Source organism: Callospermophilus lateralis, chromosome 5, assembly GCF_048772815.1.
Source record: "Callospermophilus lateralis isolate mCalLat2 chromosome 5, mCalLat2.hap1, whole genome shotgun sequence".
Classification (NCBI taxonomy): Eukaryota; Metazoa; Chordata; class Mammalia; order Rodentia; family Sciuridae; genus Callospermophilus; species Callospermophilus lateralis.
Genome location: NC_135309.1, coordinates 65,686,899 through 65,709,578, shown reverse-complemented (window position 1 = coordinate 65,709,578; position 22,680 = coordinate 65,686,899). Strand labels below are relative to the sequence as shown.

At 35.1% G+C, this 22,680-nt stretch overlaps 1 protein-coding gene across 1 annotated transcript; it reads left to right on the top strand.

Moving 5' to 3' along the window:
* Window positions 1–2,895: 2,895 nt before the first annotated feature.
* LOC143399220 (serine protease inhibitor Kazal-type 6-like) lies at window positions 2,896–15,592 on the top strand. The gene is made up of 5 exons (XM_076855939.1): window positions 2,896–2,953; window positions 5,658–5,680; window positions 11,702–11,776; window positions 14,326–14,441; window positions 15,547–15,592. Exons 1-5 carry the CDS (start codon window positions 2,896–2,898, stop codon window positions 15,590–15,592), a joined length of 318 nt encoding a protein of 105 aa, XP_076712054.1.
* The last annotated feature ends 7,088 nt before the right edge of the window (window positions 15,593–22,680 follow it).

The window sequence follows — 22,680 nt, the reverse complement described above, 5'->3', positions numbered from 1 at the left end:
AAAAAGAGGGTAAAAGCATTCTATGTAAAACACCCATTGGAAAAAGATCCTTGAAGATTACCAGAAAGCATTAAAAGAAGAATCAGAAAGTAAGGAGAGAATAACATTTTGGTTAAAAGTGATTTTGAGAGTTGTATTAGTCAGTTGTTCATTACTGTGACAAAATATCTGAGAAAAAACAACTTAAAGGAGAAGAAATTTATTTTGGATCGTGGTTGCAACCCATGGTCATTTGGTCCTATCACGATGGGTCTGTAGTGAGGCACAACATCATGATGAGGAAGAGATGTGGAGCAAAGCTGTTCATATCATAATGGCCAGGAAGAAGAGAGAGAGAGAGAATAAGGGCAGAAGTTTCAGCCTTCTAGGGCAAAGCTCCAGTGATCTACTTCCTCTGATGAGTCTCTACCTCCTATAGTTTTCACTACCTCCAAATAATCCACGCAATTATGAGCTCATCAATGAATTAACCCACTGATGATCTCACTGATGATCTCAAAGCTCTCATGATCCAATTACTGCCTCCACCAAATACTCTGAACATTGCTGTATTGAGGACCATGTCGTCAACACATGAGCCTTTGGAAGACATGCTAGACTCAAACCATAGCAAGTTAAAAGCAAAGTGTGAGAAGCAACGACTAAAAATGAAACTTTGGGAAGAGGGGAAAACGTTTAAACAGAAGTTTTAGAAAGGCCACTGTGAATGTTATGATGAAGCATGTCCAACCACCACTGTTACCTTGCTTCTCGTTATTGGCCGATGCTTTCAAACTGTTGTTACTTTGGACACGAGATTATCATGAGACTGACCCTATTCATGGTAGTCCCAGGAGGGAAAAGGAGATGGGAAAAAGAGGAGGAAACATTGGAAATGGGATGGGGAGGAGGAGGAGGAAGGTAGTTGCATCACCAAAACCAAGGCCATGTAATGTATCTGCTTCAAAGAATTGTTTCTTATATTATTTCACTTAATGAGAAAATAAAGACCCCATCAAATAGGTAGAATTGTTCCACTGTTATTTAAAATTTTCATGGCTTTCTTTAAGGATTTGTCACTGTTATTTTTCTAATTATCCCTATCCTTCTCATCCCATAAATGTTGGAACAATTTAGATATTGTTTTTAAGGTTATTCATTAGTTTCTTCAGATGTTAGTGTCTAACATCTGACTCATGACCTTCTGTAGGGGATGCTAAGGTTGTGTGGGTGAGAGAGAGAAAGAAAGAGGTCACAACACCTTTGAGTGAAAACTTTTTTAGAACTTGCCAAGCCTAAGCCTCCTCTCCCCCCTTGGGCCTTTCCTCACTCTCACATTCATGCTCCCTCTTCCTTCCTTCCTCTGCTCTTTATGCTCAGGGGTTTTTATTCGTTTGGTTTTGCAGCGCTGGGGACAGAGCCCAGGGTTTCCAGAATACTGGGCAAGTGCTCTCCTTACCACTTAGCTACACCCTTAGTCCTACCCAGATGTTTTATTTATTTTTAATTGTCAAAAAAACAATGAAAAGGACATGATTGTTTTTATCACAGTCACACTTCATTTGTATCAAAGCAGTAACATATTGCTTTATCATCAAACACAATAAAAAAAAAATCTTCCCATTTTGAAGACATAAAAGTCATTCTAAATATTGAAAGTCTTGTTTTTTAATGCTGGGGATTCAATTCAGGGCATTCTACATGCTAGGCAAGAGCTCTTCCACTGAGCTACATCTCCAGCCCCTCATCCTAAATATTGCAGTAAATCAAGTTAAAATTTCAAAAAATAGCTTTCCAAAACCAAATGTCTTATGATAAAGGAACACGTATTAACTGTGTATATGTTTTCTCAAAACAAATAAAAGAAAACTAGTTATTTAGTTGTATAACTTAATGGCTTATATTTCAGTCGGGCACATTTTTATATAATCTTCCCTTAACTTGTTGTGTTGTTACTTATGGTATTTTAAATAGCAGTTTATGTCTCAAGACAGATTTTCTAGCTATCACTCTCACTATTCCTTCTTTGTTCCTTGCAAAGAAAGTGCTGGCGTCCCGATGTGTGATCTAGCCTATTATAATCAAATTGGCCACTGTAGTTAGGAAACTCATCTAACTTTCTAAGAAGATGACATTTAAAAATCTTTATCATAGCTACTTAATTTTTATTTTTCACAATAAACAGAAATATTAAATATTATTTATTTCAGGTATTCAATTCAGTAATTTTAAAATAATATTCAACAAAGTAAAGTAATGAATTCATTTTGCCTCAAAAAATGAAAATCACTGGCATTTGATTGCAATAATGATTTAAAATTAACAAGCTGGTTCCTTCCCAGAATACGCTTGTTCTGATGACGTTCTGGTGACAAGGTAAAACTCCTCTTCATTTTAGGTACAACACTTGGATGACTTGGACTCCAGAAATCCAAGTTACGCCCAAGGGATTCCATTCCTTGTAGTCACTCATCTGGACCACAGACACGAGGGACCTGTCTGAAAGAGACACGTATGGAGCAAGTGCAGCTCCAGCTGTGAGTCATCCCTTTAATGTAGTGAAGCCTTAGAGGGAAGAACAGCTAGGATGTATCAGTTGTTAGGAAAATGTAGGCTACTAGTAGAAAATAACATCCTCTATTAATAAGATCTAAGGTGCGACTCACATAATTGTCGTAATTGTTAAGATGGATGGGGAGCATGCAGCATTTTTTTTTTTTCATAAATGCCTAAAGTGTGTGGGACTGCATATGGGTTTAGAGAGTGATTTTTATAAAAGAAGGTGGAGATCTCAACTCCCTTTATCCTGTCTATATAAATGTCTGAGCGTGTAGTTGTAGTGCTTTCTGGGAAGTGTCTTGACAGAGAACCTAAGCTCAACTACGCAGTCTTGATCTGAGTGAGCCAGCTGACACCATGAAACTATCAGGTGTCTTTCTGCTCCTCTCTCTGGCTCTTTTCTGCCTTTTCTCAGGTGAGTTGTTTTCTTAAAATTAAAACCCTGTACTATACTGAACTGTAGACGAGAAGAGTAGTTCTTCACCCTATTTTAAAATTCTAACAATTTTGATACGAAAGACCCATTAGGATAGATCATGATAATGATTCTGATGATGAAAATGATGATGGTGACAATGATGAAAAAGAATTGCCATCTACCGAGCATATCCTCTACTCTAGGCATGTGCTAAGGGCTTTTATGTATCATCTCCTTATTCATTAGTATAAGGAGTTCAGATCCCTGTTTTATATATAAGAAACTGTGGCACAGAGAAGTTAAGAAAATTGTCAGAGTATTTGCAAATAGTAAATAGAATTTCTAATTTGAATCCAGATCTTGTAGACATCACAGTTGATGCTTGCTTCAAAGAACTAATCTGGAGGATGGGTAATTGCTTTAAAATATTCACCTTAATTTTATTCTTGGCTTTCTAAGACAAAGGAAAGCTTTTGTGTCCTTAGTTTTTATTACAAAGGCACTCAAATAATTAATATTGAAACAAAGGAGAAATGCTAATTCAATAAGGAAATTCTTGAAGTTATTGAGCCTTAGAATGCAGAAACATGTTATTTGTGAATTAAACAACTTTTAAGCAGGGGGATATTTTTGCCACCTTAATGAACAACAGTTGTATATTTTATCAACAGAAGGAATTCAAAGACAATCATACCTCAATATGACTTCTTTTCCTCTGGAGACAAAATATTTCTAGGTACCAGGTCTCTCTGAATGGACAGACCATTTGTATCTATTTTTCTTCCTTATTATTCTAGTCTTCTATGTTGGGGTGGATGGTGTGTTCACTAGGGTGTCTAGACCCAAGTAAGATCTAGACCCATCTCTTCTACAAGTAACTGTCAACGGAGAAATGTCTAAACTCTATGAGTTATTCTTTCTTGTATAAAATGCTAGAAATGAGACTAAGCCCTCGCACTTTCCATGTATGAGCTATTATTTTCTGTGACAATAGCAGATGGGTTTTGGTGTATAAAAGATTTTAAATAACTTGAACTCCTAGAATCAATTTTTCAATGAGACTTAGCTTCTGGAGAAGCCTCTACCCACAGTCACTGGACATATTTACATAAACAAATATATTTAAAATATGAAAATCAGTGGATAAAGGATTCCTGTGATACTGTGAATTAAACATGACTACTAATGTCAAATAACTTTAATGAGTAGTTCAATCAATTCCTGAGATGAGAGAAAAAAAATCAGACTTGACTAGTTTAAAATTTAGTTGCAAATACAGTTCCTGAAATACATTACTATCTTCTTGTTGCTTCTCTTTACAAAGATGAACTGATCATTAATAGTGTCTGATTGATTTATATGCCAAATTTATCAAAGCATGGGTACTTCATAAACATACCACTATTGGGAGCAAATGCGCCCAACAGTCAAAATGTTGAAGCAGAGAAAGATGATTTTCAGTCAAGGCATTTCCATTTTATGGCTTTGTGACCTTTCTGAGCCTCATTTTTCTCATATGAAAATGGGGTATGAAAGTACTACCTCTCTGTGGGGAACTAAATGAGAAAAAAATGCATGTCAAGTGCTTAACAGAGTGGATGGGTCTTAGTAAGTGCTCAACAAATGTCTTTTTCTATTGCCATAATTAAAATTATATTTGCACAAGGGAGAATTAACCTTTAATTGTAGTTTCCTAGGCCATAAAAATCACTGAAAGTATTTACCAAATTATAGACTCCCAGATCCTATCTGGGAATTTTCAAGGGGTTGTCCAAAGAACTAGTATGTTTAATAACCACCTACTCTGCTAGTTATGAATCCATGAGGTTGGTAAACACTGCTGGAAATTATTACTAACTGCCTTTCGAATTTAAAAGTTCTGTTCTCTCTTTATCCTCGTTAACACAGAGTGCACTTTGAGGTATTTCCAGCTGTCCTGTCTTAAGTGATGGCCAGCATTGCAGATGTGTTGCATTCATCCACAATTCTCATGAGGTGGCCTTGGCTCAGGATTAGACCTAGGATTTTTATTGTTTCAGTATTTTTAACCTCTGAACTAATTGTTCACAATCTAAAATCATGCAGACTAGTTCAGAAGGAAGAAGAGGAAGAGAAACATGACTGCATATGTGGATTGTTTTCCTCTTTTAGGAATTTGGAGAGATGTGGAAGGAGAAATGAGGCCTAGAGAAGGGAATGGGTTGGTCCTTACCATTTATTGAACTTTAGCATCTCAGTTCTGAGCTCAATGATAAGTGGACTCTCCTACTCTGTAACAAAGGCTTTGGGGAGGAACTACATGGACTGCATTTGGGAATACCAATGTTAGAGGAGATTTTCCAATCCAGCTTCTCCAAAATAATACCAAAGAGAATAAGTCCATCCTCATAGACAATTAATTACTAGACCAGTAGTATCACAGACATCTTCAGATCCTTAGACCGTTTTCTCCCATCTCACCTTAACCTCCAACAAATATTGCCCCTTCATGGCCCATGTCCTTACAACATAACTTTCCAAGTTTCTTCTCCTCCCTAAAAAAGTGAGCAGATATAAAAATTTAAACTACATGCCATAACTTCTTGAGATGGCCAAGAGCCAGGAACAGGTTATGGGGATTACTTAAATTTGCAAATCTCAATCTGCACATGCAAAACTTATTGTTTGTATTTATATATTTGTATTTTACATTTTTTTTCAGGTGTTGTCAGTCAAGGAGGACAGGTCAGTGCCTAGTTTTATCTATTTTTCTTACCTGGATGGTGCTTGGTCGGTATTCCTTGGCCAAAAAGTTTTGTTTATGATGTGAAAGAGCAAAACAATGAGCAGACAAAGCCCAATGAAGAAATCAGCTGAAATGATGATTTTTTTTAAAAACTACCATCTTTCTACGAGTACACTGTTAAGTTTAAAATAGCCTATGTATGCATTCTTCTATTTTGTCAGAGTAGTATGAATATAAATTAAAAATAGGATAGATATGAGATAAAATTTAGGCTCTACCCCTGATTTCATTATGTGATCTTGAGTGAGGAAGTTGCACAGGTTCTCTGAGCTGCAATTTTGATAGTTAAAGAAAAGGGATATTATTATTTACTTCCTAGAATTGAAACTATATATAAATTGCATAAGCTCCTACGAAAATATTTGAGAAACTATAAAAGTTACATGTGGATTACTTATTGATTAGTAATTAGCCTCTGGAGGAGTTAGGACAGCAATATCATTTCTGTTTTAGAAATAAGAGCTGAAAGTAGAGAACTTGTTTAATATTAATGTTCTGAATTGAAGATACACAGACTGGCACTGTCAGATTTAAACACAATGTTGGGTTGAAAATTGGAACGATCACAATTTGTTTTCATTGTTAGGCTTTTTTTTTCCTTTCAATTAATTCAACACGTTTTACTACCCTTCATGATCTAACTATCAAAAACTGATATAAATAAGTGCTGTCCTCTCTGCCAGTTCTGCTCTTATGTCCTCAATGATCTAGACAATATTTTTTGTTTCTTTCTTTCTTTGTTTAGTTTTTAAAAAGTGGTAATTGAATCCTGGGGCATTCTACCACTGAGATACATCATCTGTCCTTTTTATTTTTTATTTTGAGACAGAGTCTTGCTAAGTTGCCCAGGCTGAACTAAAACTTATGATCCTTCTGTTAAAGTCCCACAAGTAGGTTATAGGCATGGGACGCTCTGCCTGACTACACTAGTTGTTGTTTAGTCTTGGTGTATCTAAGAACTCTTGGCATCAAAATTTCCAGACACTACTGCCAACTGACTGAAGTTGGCAAAGAAGTTGAAAAATATTTTCCAACCCTAATATACCCATTATATTGCACAACACTTTGTTTGATTCAAATGTATCATCTTGGAAATTAAGATGCAATTTAAAATTAGTGATAGTTTACAATTAATTACCTCTGTTTTTATGTGTTTAACACATATATGCATGTGTGTTTGTTTTGCTCTTTTAAAATTGACTCACCGTATTTTAATAAGTGTAGTAGCAGTTCTACCTTAAATATAAAGGCGCACACACACATGAAAAGAGCATAAAACTCAGCCTATGTGTTTCACATCCTATTAGGTAGTGAAATATGATAATAAAAGAAATGAGATATATCTAAAAGGCATGAAATATAATCCCAGTTTTCTCATTAACATACAAATCACTTCCTTTCTTTGGACTTTCATTGCTCAGATTTTTAATCATATTTTCTAAAGTTCATGTAAAATCCACTATTTACTGATTTTATTCCTTTAGATGGGCCGAAGTCTTATAGTTTCTTTGCTTCAGGGTCACCTGAGATGTTTTTCAGATATATAGATCCTCCTACAAGAGACTGAACAATAATTGCAGAGGCAAGGGGGTCTGTATCTTCATTCTAAATTATCATCTAGGTGACACACATACAGAGTAAAATCTGAGCTCTTTTCTCAGGTAACAGGGAGAAATCTATACAGAGAAAAGCACTGGCCTTAGAGCCACACAATGCAGATGAGTCCTAATTCAAATACTCACTGGCTCTTTGATTTGGGTAACATATCTTCTCTCCCATTGCCTTGGTGCCACAACTTTAAGATGAGGGGTAGGATTCAATGATCTCTAAGACTCTTTCCCCACTAAATATTTGAATCACTATGAACTAAGCCTGACCTGTCAAGACTGCTGTCTTTCCTCCACTTAAATAGAAAGGACAGGGAAGGTTCTGCCCTTGCTGATCATGGCATGGCTACCCTTCCTCTTCTGCATGGCTGGAAGGAAACTGGGGCAGGAAAGGAAACTCACATCAGGAGCTTGCCTGCTCAGGTCAGGTTCAGACAAGACCAAAGGAAGTCATCTCAACACTCAAGTCATTCTTTGCGTGCCAAGAATTCTCTCCATGATGAATCATCTAATGGGAGATTACAGTTAGCAATTTAAATTATAGACCTTTAAACATTTCACATTCTTTCATAAAGACTGTTCATGGTCAACAGAGAGCATGTTCCCAGACTTTTGGAATTCATGTTCCAATAAAGTTTTCCCTATAAATATAAATGATTCATATTTGACCAAGTCTTTCATTTCCCTAGGATTAGAGGGTTAGGAAAACTGGTCTTAAATAACATATTAATAAGAACAGTAAAATAAAACTACTATTTACTACAGCAAGCATTTCATTAAAGAAATTGTGGGACAACACCAAAAAGTTTAAAAGACATTCTCAGAAAAAAACAGTCCTTTGAACTGAATAATTTTTTTTTAAATTACTCACATTGCTTTTAATGTTTTCTATTTTCCTACCAGGCTCTGTATTTGGGAACCATATCTTTAAAGTGTTGTTTAGATGAATAGTCTGATTGGAACAAACAGAGAAAACATATTCAAAGGCAATGATTTACAAATATATTCTGCACAATATTTCTTGAGATAATTGTTTATTCTTTTTTTTTATTTTAAGATAAATATTGGTGGGATTTAAAACAACTAGTAAAAACAATGTTCCATGATTAGAATGAGTTTAGGACTCTTGAATGGTCCTAGTTACCTTGATTTTACTTAAAATTAGTAAACTTACAGATATCTAAATATGGTTTTGAGTTGTTATCCAGTATCTACAACTTAACTGGAGATGGAAAACCCAAAACCTCAGAAAGAGGACATGGCTGGCTTGTCTGCCAGTGGCAGAGCAGCCGGGAAACCAACACCCCAGGACCACTGGATCCATATGACCAGGGCTTGAAGCAGCAATGGAAAAGAACTTTGAGCTCTGTTAATTAGCTAAACAAATATGAGATAGTGATCATCACCATTTCTTTCTTTATTTCTTTTTCCTTTTTTTTTTTTTTTTTTTAGTACTGGGGATTGAACTCAGGGGCACTGGACCACTGAGCCACAAGCCACATCCCCAGCCCTATTTTGTACTTTATTTAGAGACAGGATCTCACTGAGTTGCTTAGCACCTCATTTTTGCTGAGGCTTGCTTTGAACTCAAGATCCTCCTGCCTCTGCCTCCCAAACCACTGGAATTACAGGTTTGCTCATCCCAACTTCTGAAGCAAAAAATATGACAAAAACAATAATACAAAATGACTTTTCTGTTCACATAAAAAAAAATTTGAAACCCAGGAGGAGAAGAAGACAGAAAGCAGAACTTACTCTATCAGTTCAGGCAAGTAATGTTGAGAGCTAGTTCAGGTAGTAAATTTGAAATCAGTCTTATTGAGGTTAAAAAAATATTCAAAAGGAAATTTACAAGAGTCAGGAAATGGAAATGTTTCAGGCTGAGGGTAGGCAGAGGAATCCAAAGAATGATGCTCTTATGAAAAATGGGAAAAAAAAGAGTGTAAAACTAGAGGGAAAGATAGTTATATTTTGGACATAAATAAATATTAAGTATGAATCAAGTTATTGACTAGAGATGTCATATACTATGACAATTCAGAATTAGAGTTTGAGATATTGATGAAATTCAAGGAAAAAGTCTGGGATTTATCAGTATTCTTTGGGAAAAATACATGTTCTTAGAGAAAATCAAGTGTATTAAATTATCTTGAAAATACACATGATTAATGCCAAAGAGGGATAAAAAGATTTTTAAAAAGAGAATAAGTAGTTGGGGAACCAGAGAACTGACATATTACAAAACACTACAAAGAGTTTTTAAAAGGTTGAAGTAATAAAGAGTCTTTTAAAAGTACATACCATAGGGAATCACAAACTTTTTATAAACAGCCAAGAGGGGTAGTCTGAAAGGCATCTTTTAAAGAACAGATTCAGCAGAGTAGGAGCTGGAAAAAGCAAGGGGAGGGCACATCAAGGCAGAGAAGGATTAGGGGGTTAGAAAAACTGGTCTGGTGAAGGATGGAGTTGATTTAGTTGCAAAGATAGTGTTTTGGGGAAAAGAGATGTCGTCCTACACTTGAAGCACGTGTGTGTGTGTGTGTGTGTGTGTTATGTAGTTATACGTGCATGCATGTGTGCTTGTGAGATGGCAATTTTCCACTGGTTTTATTTGTTCATCTAAAAAGCTAGACTAAAATATTTGTGATCACAAGTCTTTAGTTGACTTGGTTGGTGACCCTGAAAGTTCAATTTTTCAACTAAGTCAATGGTTTTGTTGACTGTTATGGGAACTGAAAGGTTCACTCCAATCTGAAATGTTTTAGAAACTACAGTTCTTTGAAGAACCACAAGGGGTCAGACTGATTCTAAATATCATTCTTCTGAGCCTTGACATAGTCTTAAAGCTGTAACACCAAAGTCGATAAATGGAATTTCTTCTTAAATTCAAACCTAAACAACACAAAATACAATAAATATCATTAAAATACGATGAATAATAATGAGCTCCAGAAATTCTGGAATGTGATTCAATTTACATAGCTGGTGTTTACGACAGAAATCTTCCACATAATACTTGGTATTTTACAAAGTGCTTTTATAGGATTAATCATGACATTATGATAATCCTAATTGGTATTCTCAGGCCCATGTTGAATATATAGAAACTTAAACTTAGACTAGTGAAATGTTTCCACAATGTAATGCAGCTAATAAATGAAGGAAGCGACATTTAAACCCAGGTCACTCTAATTCCATCCACTAGGACAACCCCTAACATTTCAGAAGCATTAGGGGCATTTTAATTATATTTAGAGGGATTGCAGACCTCCTGGGTCTTCTAATTGTCTCATGCATGAAACTTCAAAGGAGAAAAGGGAATCCTCCCATCATCTACTGTCTAGACCTGCTTTGACTTTTACTAAGGAACCAGTTGTTTTACTAAGGAACCAGTTGTTCTATTTAAAGGAGCCCAAATTAAAAATATAAAAGATGAGAAGAAATTCTGGCAAAGGAAAAGCATGACATTAAGAAACCTTAGTCTACTTCTCCCCAGTTTGTGAGAACCGTGTTCTCTTTCTAGCCCCCATATTCTCTTGTGTCACTCTGCCTCATGGAAGAAATTCGTACATAACTCTGCAGAGGCATTTCTCATCTTCCCCAATTCCTTGGGCCCACAGAGAGTGGTACTTCTTCTGTCCCCGGCCACCATGCTAAAATTTCTCACACAGTGAATACAGAGAGCTCTCTAGATATGAAAGAAGAAGCATTTGGCCAAAGTTGCTATTTCTTTCACCCAACTGAAGAACTTGAGACTTTTATTTAAGCTGCTTCACTGAAAGTAGTCACTGCTAAATCTTGGACCATTAAACCAAAAAGGGCCATTAAAAACACATAGTCTCAGGGGAAGGCCAGTTTCTATGAGCTGCAGATGCCTTTCAGAGCTTCAGTTAGGAGAGACCTCCAGTGAGAAGGTTACTGTCTACACTCCTAATCCAGAACTATTTCAGATGGTGCCCAATGACTGTCGACAACTATTACATGACCAACTTTGACCCCTGTGAACAACCCTGAGATTCTGGGAACCAGGCAGATCCAATGCTCTTTGGTTCATTTGTTATTTGGCTAAGAAAATTGACGCCTGAGCATGGAGTGCTTCGTCTAAGGTGACACACATAATCATCAGCAGAACGTACTTGCTGCAGACTACTGCAACTTAAAAGAATGAAATCCATCTGTTCTAAGGAGCTATGTTGATTGGTTGGATTTGATATACTGAAATTCTTCTCTCTCCTGGTCCCCTTTCCAGGGGACATAAGCAGGGATAACAAATGGTCTTGAGGGAGGCAGGGTCTGGAGGCTCTCAGAGTGGATGCTCTCCCCAAGTGCCTCTTCCATATCTGCTTTCTAAAGGACAAAAGAGGCTGGATCACAAGATCAAAGGGCCGCCTGCCAGGGAAAGGTGCCTTAAGGAACCGTCTCTTTCAAGTAAGAGACTTTCTTGTTTACTTTGCTCACTGTCTTGAGACTCTTGATGGAGCCGCCTGGCGCTCAGCTTCCCTCCTGCCTGTGCTGGTCCCAGTGAAGCAGTTATCATGCTTGGCGCTGTCCTTATCCCAGCTCTTCTTTGCCGCTCTAATGCAGATGAAACTGTGTGCTTCCTAATACAGTGTTGGTTACCAGTTCTTCTTTGGATGACCAGCACCCAGCACTGTGTGATAGAATATCAACGATGATACCTTGTTGAAGTAAGCACACTGCTGTGAATGTAGACATTAATGACTTATAAAATACATAAGCTTTCCAGATAAAGGTGCTCTGTAACTTATGCAGGTCTCAAGATTGTCCAGTCTTGTGTCCATTTCAAAACCCAAGGGGATGATCTATGTTCTGGAAGTAGGAGAAAGGATAGGATTATCCCTCAGGGTGGTAGGGAAAACAAGGACCAGAGCTGATAAGCCCCACACTATCCAGACTCAAGTGTATTTAGCGTCAAATTTCAACAAAAATGTGCAGTTTGCAGTTTTAGGTACTTTAAACTTAAAATATGTTTTTGACTTAACTGTATGACTCAATGATAAATTTCCCATGCAAACCTTCAGATAAATTTGTTAGTGTACAGTGGTTTGCTAACATCTTTTAAAAAATGATTCCTCTTGAGTGTTCATGTATTTTCTCAAAACATTATCTTTTAGATAAATGTTGTTGTGTACAAGGTATACAGCATGATGTTGTGAGATAAATATGGATAATAAAAGGATGGCCATAGTCAGCATATCCATCACCTCAAATAAGTACTCATGTTTTGTTTGTGTTGGTGTAAGAGTAGCTAAAATATACTCATTTATCATGAATCCCCCACATGGTACAATTGAAGGACTGATAATCCTTATGTTGTATATGAGACCTAATAAGCTATTTTAATGAAACCTACATGTCCTGACTACAAGTGCGATCAAGGTCACATAGTGATAGTTGATCTTCAGTTCTCTCAGTAAGACTATATTGGAAATCAACCACAGTAAACTTTTGGAAATTCTGAACCAGCAATGAGAAGAAATATGTTCAAACATTGGGAAGCCACTTAAATTTCCAGAAGACCAGAATTCCCATCTCTCAACTGATTATTAAAATATAGCTAATAGGACTCTCAAGATTATTGCTAGGCCCAACTGAAGTAATCTATATGTAAGTAGCTAAATATTATAAATTGATAATTATAAAACATTATTTTAATGGAACTAGAACATAGATAAAGCAAGTTTCCTTCATTCACATGTAAATGCCACTACATGCACATAGCTGTTATTAGAAGGCAATCAGTTTAAGCTATTTCATATTGATAGTACCCTGCAAAAAAAGGCACAAATTTCATTTGCACAACATTCACCAAGTTGACATTGCACTAAAATGTCAGACTCCTTTTGAAATACCACTATAACTGAGCCAATATATTTGTGCACAGGTGACATCATTCCTTCCCATGATTATGGTTATTAATCAGTCAAAACACATAGTCTCAACAAGACTAAAGGCAACCTCAGACTTCTTTCTAAACACAGCAACTTAGGCAATCATTACTAAATTATTGTAGTGGGCACAAAAATTCAAATTCTACAAACAGACTTTGAGGCAAAATGACTTAATATAAAGACATTAAACTCTGGTTTTCAAGGGATAATAAGTGATGCTGAATCCACTGAAAAAATCATGAAACATAAGGTAATGTCTAGGGGCCCTTGAAAGGATCACCTATGTTTTTTTTTTAATTTAATTTGTTTATTTTTATGTGGTACTGAGGATCGAACCCAGTGCCTCACACATGCAAGGCAAGCACTTTGCCTCTGTGCTACAGCCCCAGCCCACCTATATTTTTATAGTATGCAGAAAAAGTATTATTAGAGCACATCAATACAGTTTTTCAAACTGTCATTTAATGACCCCCCAAACTACTCTCAGTTGGAGTAATTTATTGTTGGAGCAAAAATTCTTATCTATAGCATAGGACATTGTTAATGTATTTCAGAATACAATAATACAGTGTATTTCTTATAAGGAATTTCCTATGTCTTAAAGAAAAAGTCTCAATTGTATTTAATGTATTCTACATAAGCAGATAATGAAAGCTATTCTCTAGTTCATGAATTTCTTATGTCACAACTATATATACATATATGTCACAAATATACGTATGTATCATATATAAGTAAATGTACATATCTTATATATGTACTCATACATATATGTATCTATTTATATACATATATATTGCAAATATGTATATATGTATAAATCCATGCATATATCTCTCTATATGTATACACATATATGTTTGTGGCATATATATGTGTGTATACATATATGCACATATACACACATGTATGTACATATACATATATATATATATATATATACACACACACATATATATATTTATTGTGTGTGGTTTTAAAGTTTCGCTGTCCAAAGCTTCTGTTTGGAGGACAGTTCTCGAGATAGAAGGTGCTGATGTAAATGTCACTGTGCTTACTTTGTAGATTGACTGTGGAGAGTTCCGTGATCCCAAGGTATTCTGTACTCGGGAATCCAACCCCCACTGTGGCTCCGATGGCCAGACATATGGCAATAAATGTTCCTTCTGTAAGGCAGTGGCGTAAGTGTCATACTCACCACACCCGTCCCTTGCAAGGAAAAACTTCCAGAATAAGACTGAGATGCTTTTCTTGAAGCATTTTAGAAAGTTCTACCCATACCTCACTATAGAGACTGAAGAAACAAGACTCAGGCAAATTGATTGAAAACAAATTGTCAAAAGCAACAAACAAAAAACAAATAATTTAAAAATAATGATCATCACTTTACTCTGTTATTATTAGTTTTGATTTATTTTAGGTCATTTTAAAAATTATATATCATATACATAAAAATAATTTTGACACCTTGTATTTTTATTTATTTTTAATTTAAAATATGAATTCATAATGAACACATTGGTTAGTGTATAACATAACTCACTAATTAATACTGAATTTTCTCAGGAAGGACAGTGGGGTAGAACAAAATTTGAATTAATGGGTGCATACTGATAAGAGGTCCTGAATGTGTAGTCTTCTAGAAAATGACAAAAACATGAATATTTGGTTCATTTTTTTACATCTTCTGTCAGGATAGAACTATGACATCAGAGTCTCTTTGCTGTTATTCCTTCTGTTACTTCTGCCTTTTCCATATGTATATCTATTTCCTCACTGAGAATGAGCAATTGGTGCTGAAAGATCTAAGTCTTATCAAAACAGATTTGCCAGGCATGGTGGTTCATGCCTGTAATCCCAGCAGCTCTGGAGGCTGAGGTAGGAGGATCGCGAATTCAAAGCCAGCCTCAGCAAAAGTGAGGCGCAAAGCAACTCAATGAGACCTTGTCTCTAAATAACATACAAAATAGGGGGGGGGGGGAATGTGGATCAGTGGTCAAGTGCCCCTGAGTTCAATCTCCAGTACCAAAAACCAAACAAAAACAACAACAAAAAAAAAATCTCTGAGATTTGTTTAAGACTTATGCTCTCCAAAGTTAGGCCAGATGTCACTTGTGAGTGTATTTAATTAACCTCTGCTACATAATAGATATGGATATCTATAGAATCAAATGAGTGGAAGGACCATGACATGCCATAGCTAACCCTGCTTCCAAGCTCTGTGCTGAGTACTTGGGATGTTGCACTGAGGATGTATTTGTCTTATTTTATTTTATTATTTTTTAGGAAAAGTGATGGGAAGATTATCCTAAAGCATCCAGGAAAATGCTGAATTATAGCCAGTGTTTTATTCTGGCTTGCCGACTCTCAAATCTTTCTTTACTTCTGTTTTTACTTTTCTTCAGCGAATCCCTTGAATTTGTAAGGACACACCTTCTACTCTATCTGGATCTTCAGGAGTTGATGATGTATTTCCCTTGATTCGCTTGTTAATAAAGTAAATTCTGCAGAAGCATTAACTGTGTTTTTACTTTGAGATCAAGAGAGAATACAGATACACTATAAAATTACTGAAGCGGCATGAAAGTGGATGAGACCTTTTTTTCAAATCTAAATTGACCATCCAATTACTGTGAAATTATAGGAAAATAATCTTTTTTTCAGTTGTAATCTTCATGAGAGTAATGAAAGATTTTGAAAAGATGGCCATGTGTTATTCTTACAATTATTTAAAAACACTATTTTTAAGAATTAGATCACATAATGCTGATTCTTCCTAGTTTAAGGAAAAGATTTGGTATAAAAACAAAACTTTTGTGCTTTGTGGACCCTAGTATCCTCCTGTATCTGGAATAAGATCTAAACCACATGATCTAATAACATGTGGTACTCAGTTTCCCAGGGTCTACCAGATAGAAAAAAAAAGAATAATTTTTCAATAAACAGTGACTTTTTGATACATGGTAAACATCCAATGAATATTCAGTGAACATACCAAAATCTCCAAAACAATATATATTCTGAGAATGTAGAAATTTTAAGCTTCATTGTGAAGTTAGAAAACTGTATAAATATTAGAAATCCTGGATTTAATTTGTTACCTGCTAGAGAAAACAGCTTCAATATTCCTTGGAAAACTGGGAATGGAACTATCATTTGACCCAGCTATTCCACTCTGGTTTGTATCCAAAGGACTTAAAATCAGCATACTACTGATGCATCCACATCAATATTTATAGCAGCTCAATTCACAATAGCTAAGACGTGGAACCAACCTAGAAGCCCTGGACAAAGAAAATGTGGCATATATACCAATGGAATATTACTCAGCATTAAAAGAGAATAAAATCATGACATTTGCAGGTAAATTGATGGAGTTGGAGAATATAATGCTAAGTGATAAGCCAGTCCCAAAAACCCAAATTCTAAATGTCTTCTCTGATATAAGGATGCTGATTCATAATGGAGGTGGATGTGGAGCATAGGAGGAACAGACATACCTTAGATAGGACAAAGGGGAGGGAGGAGATATGGGGTAGGAAAGATGGTGGAATGAGACAGACTTCATTACCCTAAGTACATGTATGAAAACACAAATGGTGTGACTCTGATTTGTGTACAACCAGAGACATGAAAAATTGTGCTCCATTTGTGTAATATGAATTGAATTGCACTCTGCTGTGATATATAACAAATTAGAATAAATTTTAAAAAAAAGAAAACAGCTCCAGTTAGAATAAAACTGAAGATTGAATACAGCCCTTTTGATAACCAGCTCAGTCTCCTTGTAGCTGGCTCTATTCTGTGAAAACCCAGATTGCATATATAAATTGCCTCATCCTGAGAAAGTCAAATGAAAACCTTGGGATTTCCCTTTGATGTTTTAATGTAGTAGCACATATTTTTATAAATATATCTTCCTGGGAAGATGTACACAGAGTTCCTCTCTGGATGCAGTTTCAATGTAATAAATAGCATTTACTGGGTGTCAACTTTGGGGCAGACTTGGTTATGAGTGCTTGGATACAGCTGTGGATGGGAGTAAGATGGGCCAACAATCCTTCAACAATTAGGGAGAAGTAGATAAAAACAATGAATGTAATCAACAAGTAAATGACATCCTAAGAAAGAAGGTGCTAAAGGTTGTAAGACAAAGTTCAGGCCGACTGTGTTCATAGAGAACTGCCAAGGGGTGTGGGGGGGGTGGTAGTCTGTGTAGTACTAAAGCCAGTGGTTAGAACTGCTCTACTTGGAAAACTGGGAGATGAGAGAACTGATCAAGTGAATATCTTGGAGAAGAGAAAAAAGAGAAGTTAGAACACAGTCCTCAAGACTGCAGCATACCTGATTTGGTCCAAAAAAAATATTAACAGTCAAAATATAGGGATTTGGGAAGTGTTAACTATGACATGCATAAAAAAGTTTTATATAGAAGGGCTCTGATGGGGACTGGTTACTTTGAATTGCATCTGAGATGAATCAATGGACAGGTATGTGAATATTGATAAAGTACATGTGGAATCCTTAAAAAAAACATTAAATAAGTAGAAACAGAGTAGAGTGGTAGTTAATGGGGAAAATTAAGTCAAAGTGTAAAACTTTGCAATTATTTAGGATTAATAAGTCTTAGGGATCTATGTACACCATCAGAACTATAGTTAATAATTTTGTATTGATGCTAAAAATTTACCAAGAGAATGGATATTAGGTATTCTTAACATAAACACACACACGTACACGTGCACATACAAGTGCATGTGAACACACACACACACACACAGCTTTGGAATAATATTGATATATAATCTGTTTGACTACTTAGTATTTCACAGTGTAAGTATATATAAGAGCATTTTATACACCCTTAGTATGTTCAATAAAAAATATAAAATGTTAGTGATTCAATCTAGATTTACAGGTATTCACTCTAAAATTGTTTTAATATTCCTATACATTTGGAAAATTTTTCATTAAAAATATTTATTTGAATGGAAAAATACAAGAGACTCTATCAACAGGGAACAGGTATTCACAATTCAGTGTAAGCCCTTCATTTTTGTGCTATCTAGGGCAGAAAACCCTGTTTCAAGTATGGTTTTGTACTTCATGCTCCAAAGCATAACATGAAAATTTATTTGATCTGAACACTCATATCTATCATTATACCTTCAGATTAAAATGGGAACATTGCTAAAATTGTATCATACCAGACTTATCATCATTAACTGTCCTCAAATATTTTTATTTCCCCACTCCAATTGGTACCAAGTCACATCTTTTTCAGATTTTTCCCTCTTTCTGGCATTCTGAAGGTACATGCATGACAAAAAAATAGTATTTTAAATCAATGATTAGGTTTGAGTGAAGAGGCATTGCAGGGGACTACTTACAACAATTCAAAGGTTTCCAAAGTGAAACATGCACGCACGCACACACACACACACACACACACACACACACAAATGCATACTAAAGTAAAAGGAACTTCAACACTAAAAAGCCATGGAAAATAGTTACTAACATAGAGATTGAATTAATGCATCACTAATGTCACATTTAAATTTAGCAATTGCTGTGAATTGTAACCCAATTTTATAAAAGAGAAGCTTCTTATACAGAGATTTAAATGATATTTTTTTTTGTACAACCATAGTCTGAGCTGTAGAGTCTAAATATAAACCGAGGATAGTTAGGGAAAATCTCAAATTTCCAAAATATGCATCATGTAATCATAGTAACTTGAGTGATTTGGATTTAAGTGTTGAATTGGAAAGATTAGTCTCATATATATGGCTATATCAGAAATAGAAATATTTAACAAAGGTTTAAGCAAATTTGTAAAGAAGGCGACTTTTATCTGTCACAATCCCTGATCTGTGTGTTACTGGGTTATTTTGTGGTGGGACTTCAGTTTTAGCTTAAGAAGGTTTCTGTTCAAATGAGCTGAGCTAAGCGTCTAATGAACTGCTTTCCTGGTCTTTGACTTCGTTTTTTTCTTACAGAGCTGACACCTCTGACCTTTCAAAATGTGGGTCCATTTCTGTTCAGCAGTTTGAGTTGAAGAGTCAGAACAGATTCTCCCTGCTTTAGTGTAAGAAAGCTTGGGACTTATTGAGGAAAGAGTACCCTTGCATGGCCCAGTTTATCTCACTACAGCATCTTTTAGATTCAATAAAAGGTGTACTAAACGAATGCAAATAATAACGCAAAAATCATGTGCCTCCTGGGAGTTACTGTGGATCACTTTGAGCATTATCTTTGGCTAAATAATAAAAGTTTTATTGAGTATATATATTATCATTTGTTTTCAATCAAAACAGAATATGTCTCCTCACGTTATTATGTCTTCTCCAGTTTCTATTGGCAAAGATTTATAATTTTCAATTAAATTTATTGCCATGTATTTTCGGGTTTTTTCCCTCTTTGGCAATATTAGGGATAAAATTCAGAGACAGTCTACTACTGAGCTATATACACAGCCCTTTTTATTTTTTATTTATATAAAGAGTGTTACTAAGTTGCTGAGGCTGGCCTTGAACCTCCTGAGTTTCTAGGATTTCAGGTATGTGCCACTGCACCTGGGAAGTATTTTCCTCTTTTGATAATGTTATAAATAGACTTGTCATTGGGGGTAGTGACACATTCTTATAATCCTAGCAACTCAGGAGGTTGAGGCATGAAGATAATGAGTTCAAAGACAGCCTCAGCAATTTAGCAAGACTCCAAGCAACTCAGCAAGACTCTGTCTCTAATAAAATATTAAAAAGGGCTGGGATGTAGCTCAGTGGTTAAGTTCCCCTGGGTTGAATCCCTGGTACCCAAATAATAATAATAATAATAATAATAATAATAATAATAATAATAATAATAATAAATTTCAAAATGGACTTGGTCTCTTAGTTTCTTTTTGGATTGTTGTTGTTAGTGTATAGATATATAGCTGATTTTATGTTGATTTTGTATTATATACTATATCCAATTCTTTTATTAGCTCTAAAAGTATTTTTGTGGAATCTTGAGGGTTTTACATTTGAGGTCATGGCGTCTAAAAACAAGAATAATTTTGTTTCTTCCTTTCCAATTTAGACATCTTTTATTTATTTTTCTTTTCTGATTGATCTGGCTAGAACTTCCAATCCTATTTTGGATAAGAGTATGAAACTAGTCTTTTGTTTGGTTCCCAACCCTTAGGAGGAAGATTGTGTTCTTTCACAATTACATTGAATGTTAGCTAAGGATTTCCAACTATGGCCTTTGTCATCTGAAGTTTTCTTCTATTCCTAATTTACTAATCTTTTTAACCAAGTAAGTATATTGAAATTTTTCAAATACTTTTTCTACATCAATCAAATTTTCCCCCTTTCATTCCACTAATGAGGTATCACTCATCGATTGATTTTATAAAGTGAAATGTTCTTATATTCAGGGATAAAGCCCACTTAGACAGATGTTTGAGCCTTTCCCTATGCTGCTGAATATAATTTGCTAGTAATTTCTTGAGCAATTTTTGCATCAATATTCATAAGAGATATTGGTCCACAGGTTTATTTTTTATAGTATATATACCCATATTTTGTATCAGGGTAATTTTGGCTTCATAAAGTAAATTATAAAATTTCCTCCACTTCAATATATGAGAAGGATTGGTGTCCCTTCTTATGTAAATATTTGGTGGAATTAACCAGTTAAGTAATCTGATATATAGTTTTTCTGCATTAGGAGGTTTTAATTACTGATAAGTCTCTTTACTAGTCAGATTTTTATTCTATATACTTCAGTTTTGGTAGATTGTAAATTTCCAAAAACCTATCCATTTTATTTAGTTTATGCATTTGTTGGCATAAACATTGAGATATAACTGTGGTATTCTCTTACTATTTTTATTTCTGTAAAATTAATGGCAATGTCTCCACTTTCATTTTTGATTTTAAAATTTGAGTGTTCTCTCTTTCTCAGTCAATTTAACTATGGCTTCATCATTTTTTTTTCAAAAACCAAGTTTGTTCTTGTTGATTTTCTTTTTTTTTTTTTTGTATATTACTTATGTCTGCTTTGAAATCATCATTTTCCTATTTTTGGTTAGCTTTGGGATAGGATTGCTTTTTCTTGTCTAATCCCTCAAATTATACAATTTGATTCTTGATTGAAGTTCTTTCTTCTTTTTTATTGCACCTACATAGATATTTTATGAGAACCAGTTTGATTATGAATAGTTGACTAGTAACACACATTTTACAAAGTCAATTTTACCATAGAACCAATAATTTTTATCTTTTATGGGGCAAGATTACCACAAGAGTGGGAACATTGAGAGTGTTTACTAATAAATCCCCAAGGTATAAAGCAATAAGGGACACATACTTGGTGGTAAAAAATACAATGAGATAAGTAACTTAAATTCATACCAGGATTTTTTTTTTTTTTGAGATTTGTTATACATTGTGTAACATAATAAAATTTTTTTTTAAAAAAAGTGTCTACAGAGTACAGACTAGTGAAAGCAGCTGGTTGTAGGATACTAGAAATGAGAAATGTAGTGATTTGTGAACTAAATGTCCCATCAAATAAAAAATATAGCAGTGTACACAGAGTGGGCTGATTCCAGGGTTTCTAGCTTGAAATCACTGCTTTAGAAAATCAGCCTTCACCACTAGGGGGTAGTGGGGGGCATGTTCTCAAACAAAGAAAGATTAGAAAATGCCCAAGAGAAACATCAAAAAGCATGTGGGAAAGCATGATTTTAATAAAAATAAATTTTATTAAAAATAAAACAATACAGCTAAGGTGAAATTCTTACCTAAAATATAGGAAAAAATGAGATGTGAATAGGAAATATGTAAAGGTCAGGGACGGGTTGTTGTTGTTCAGGAGTAGAGGGAGGGTCCGATGTGGATGCAGAAAAGCACCAATGTCAGGTCCCAGCAACAGTGGCCATTACCTGAATTATTTTCTCTTTCATCTGAATAGTCTGACCTAATAAACACAGTGCTCTTTAAGTTCTCATTATGAGGAAATTGTTTGCTCACCCAATAAAACCTAGCTTTTCTGCTGCAACAAACTTGTTTGGTGTGCAGTGATTTTAAAAGTTTTATATTCCAAGCACCACCCAAAAAAAAAAAAAAAAAAAAGCTTTAGAGATGTATGCAGACATCATTAAATACCTTCCTACTGAGTATAAAGAAGCATTGAGCCACTCCTGTAGGTGTCATAATTAATTATAGGTTAATTCCTGGGACTTATTGAAAACTTTCATACATTTTTTTTTTTAATATATGATTGAAACTGCAGAATCTTATGTTTGCATTACCAGGCATGAATTCCTTCTCAAACCTCTAAGAACACTAGCTTTTTGTTTCTAAAATCCTGGAATCTGGGAAGAAACTTGCTTCTGCCTGCTGATAAGCAAGGCACATGTCTTGT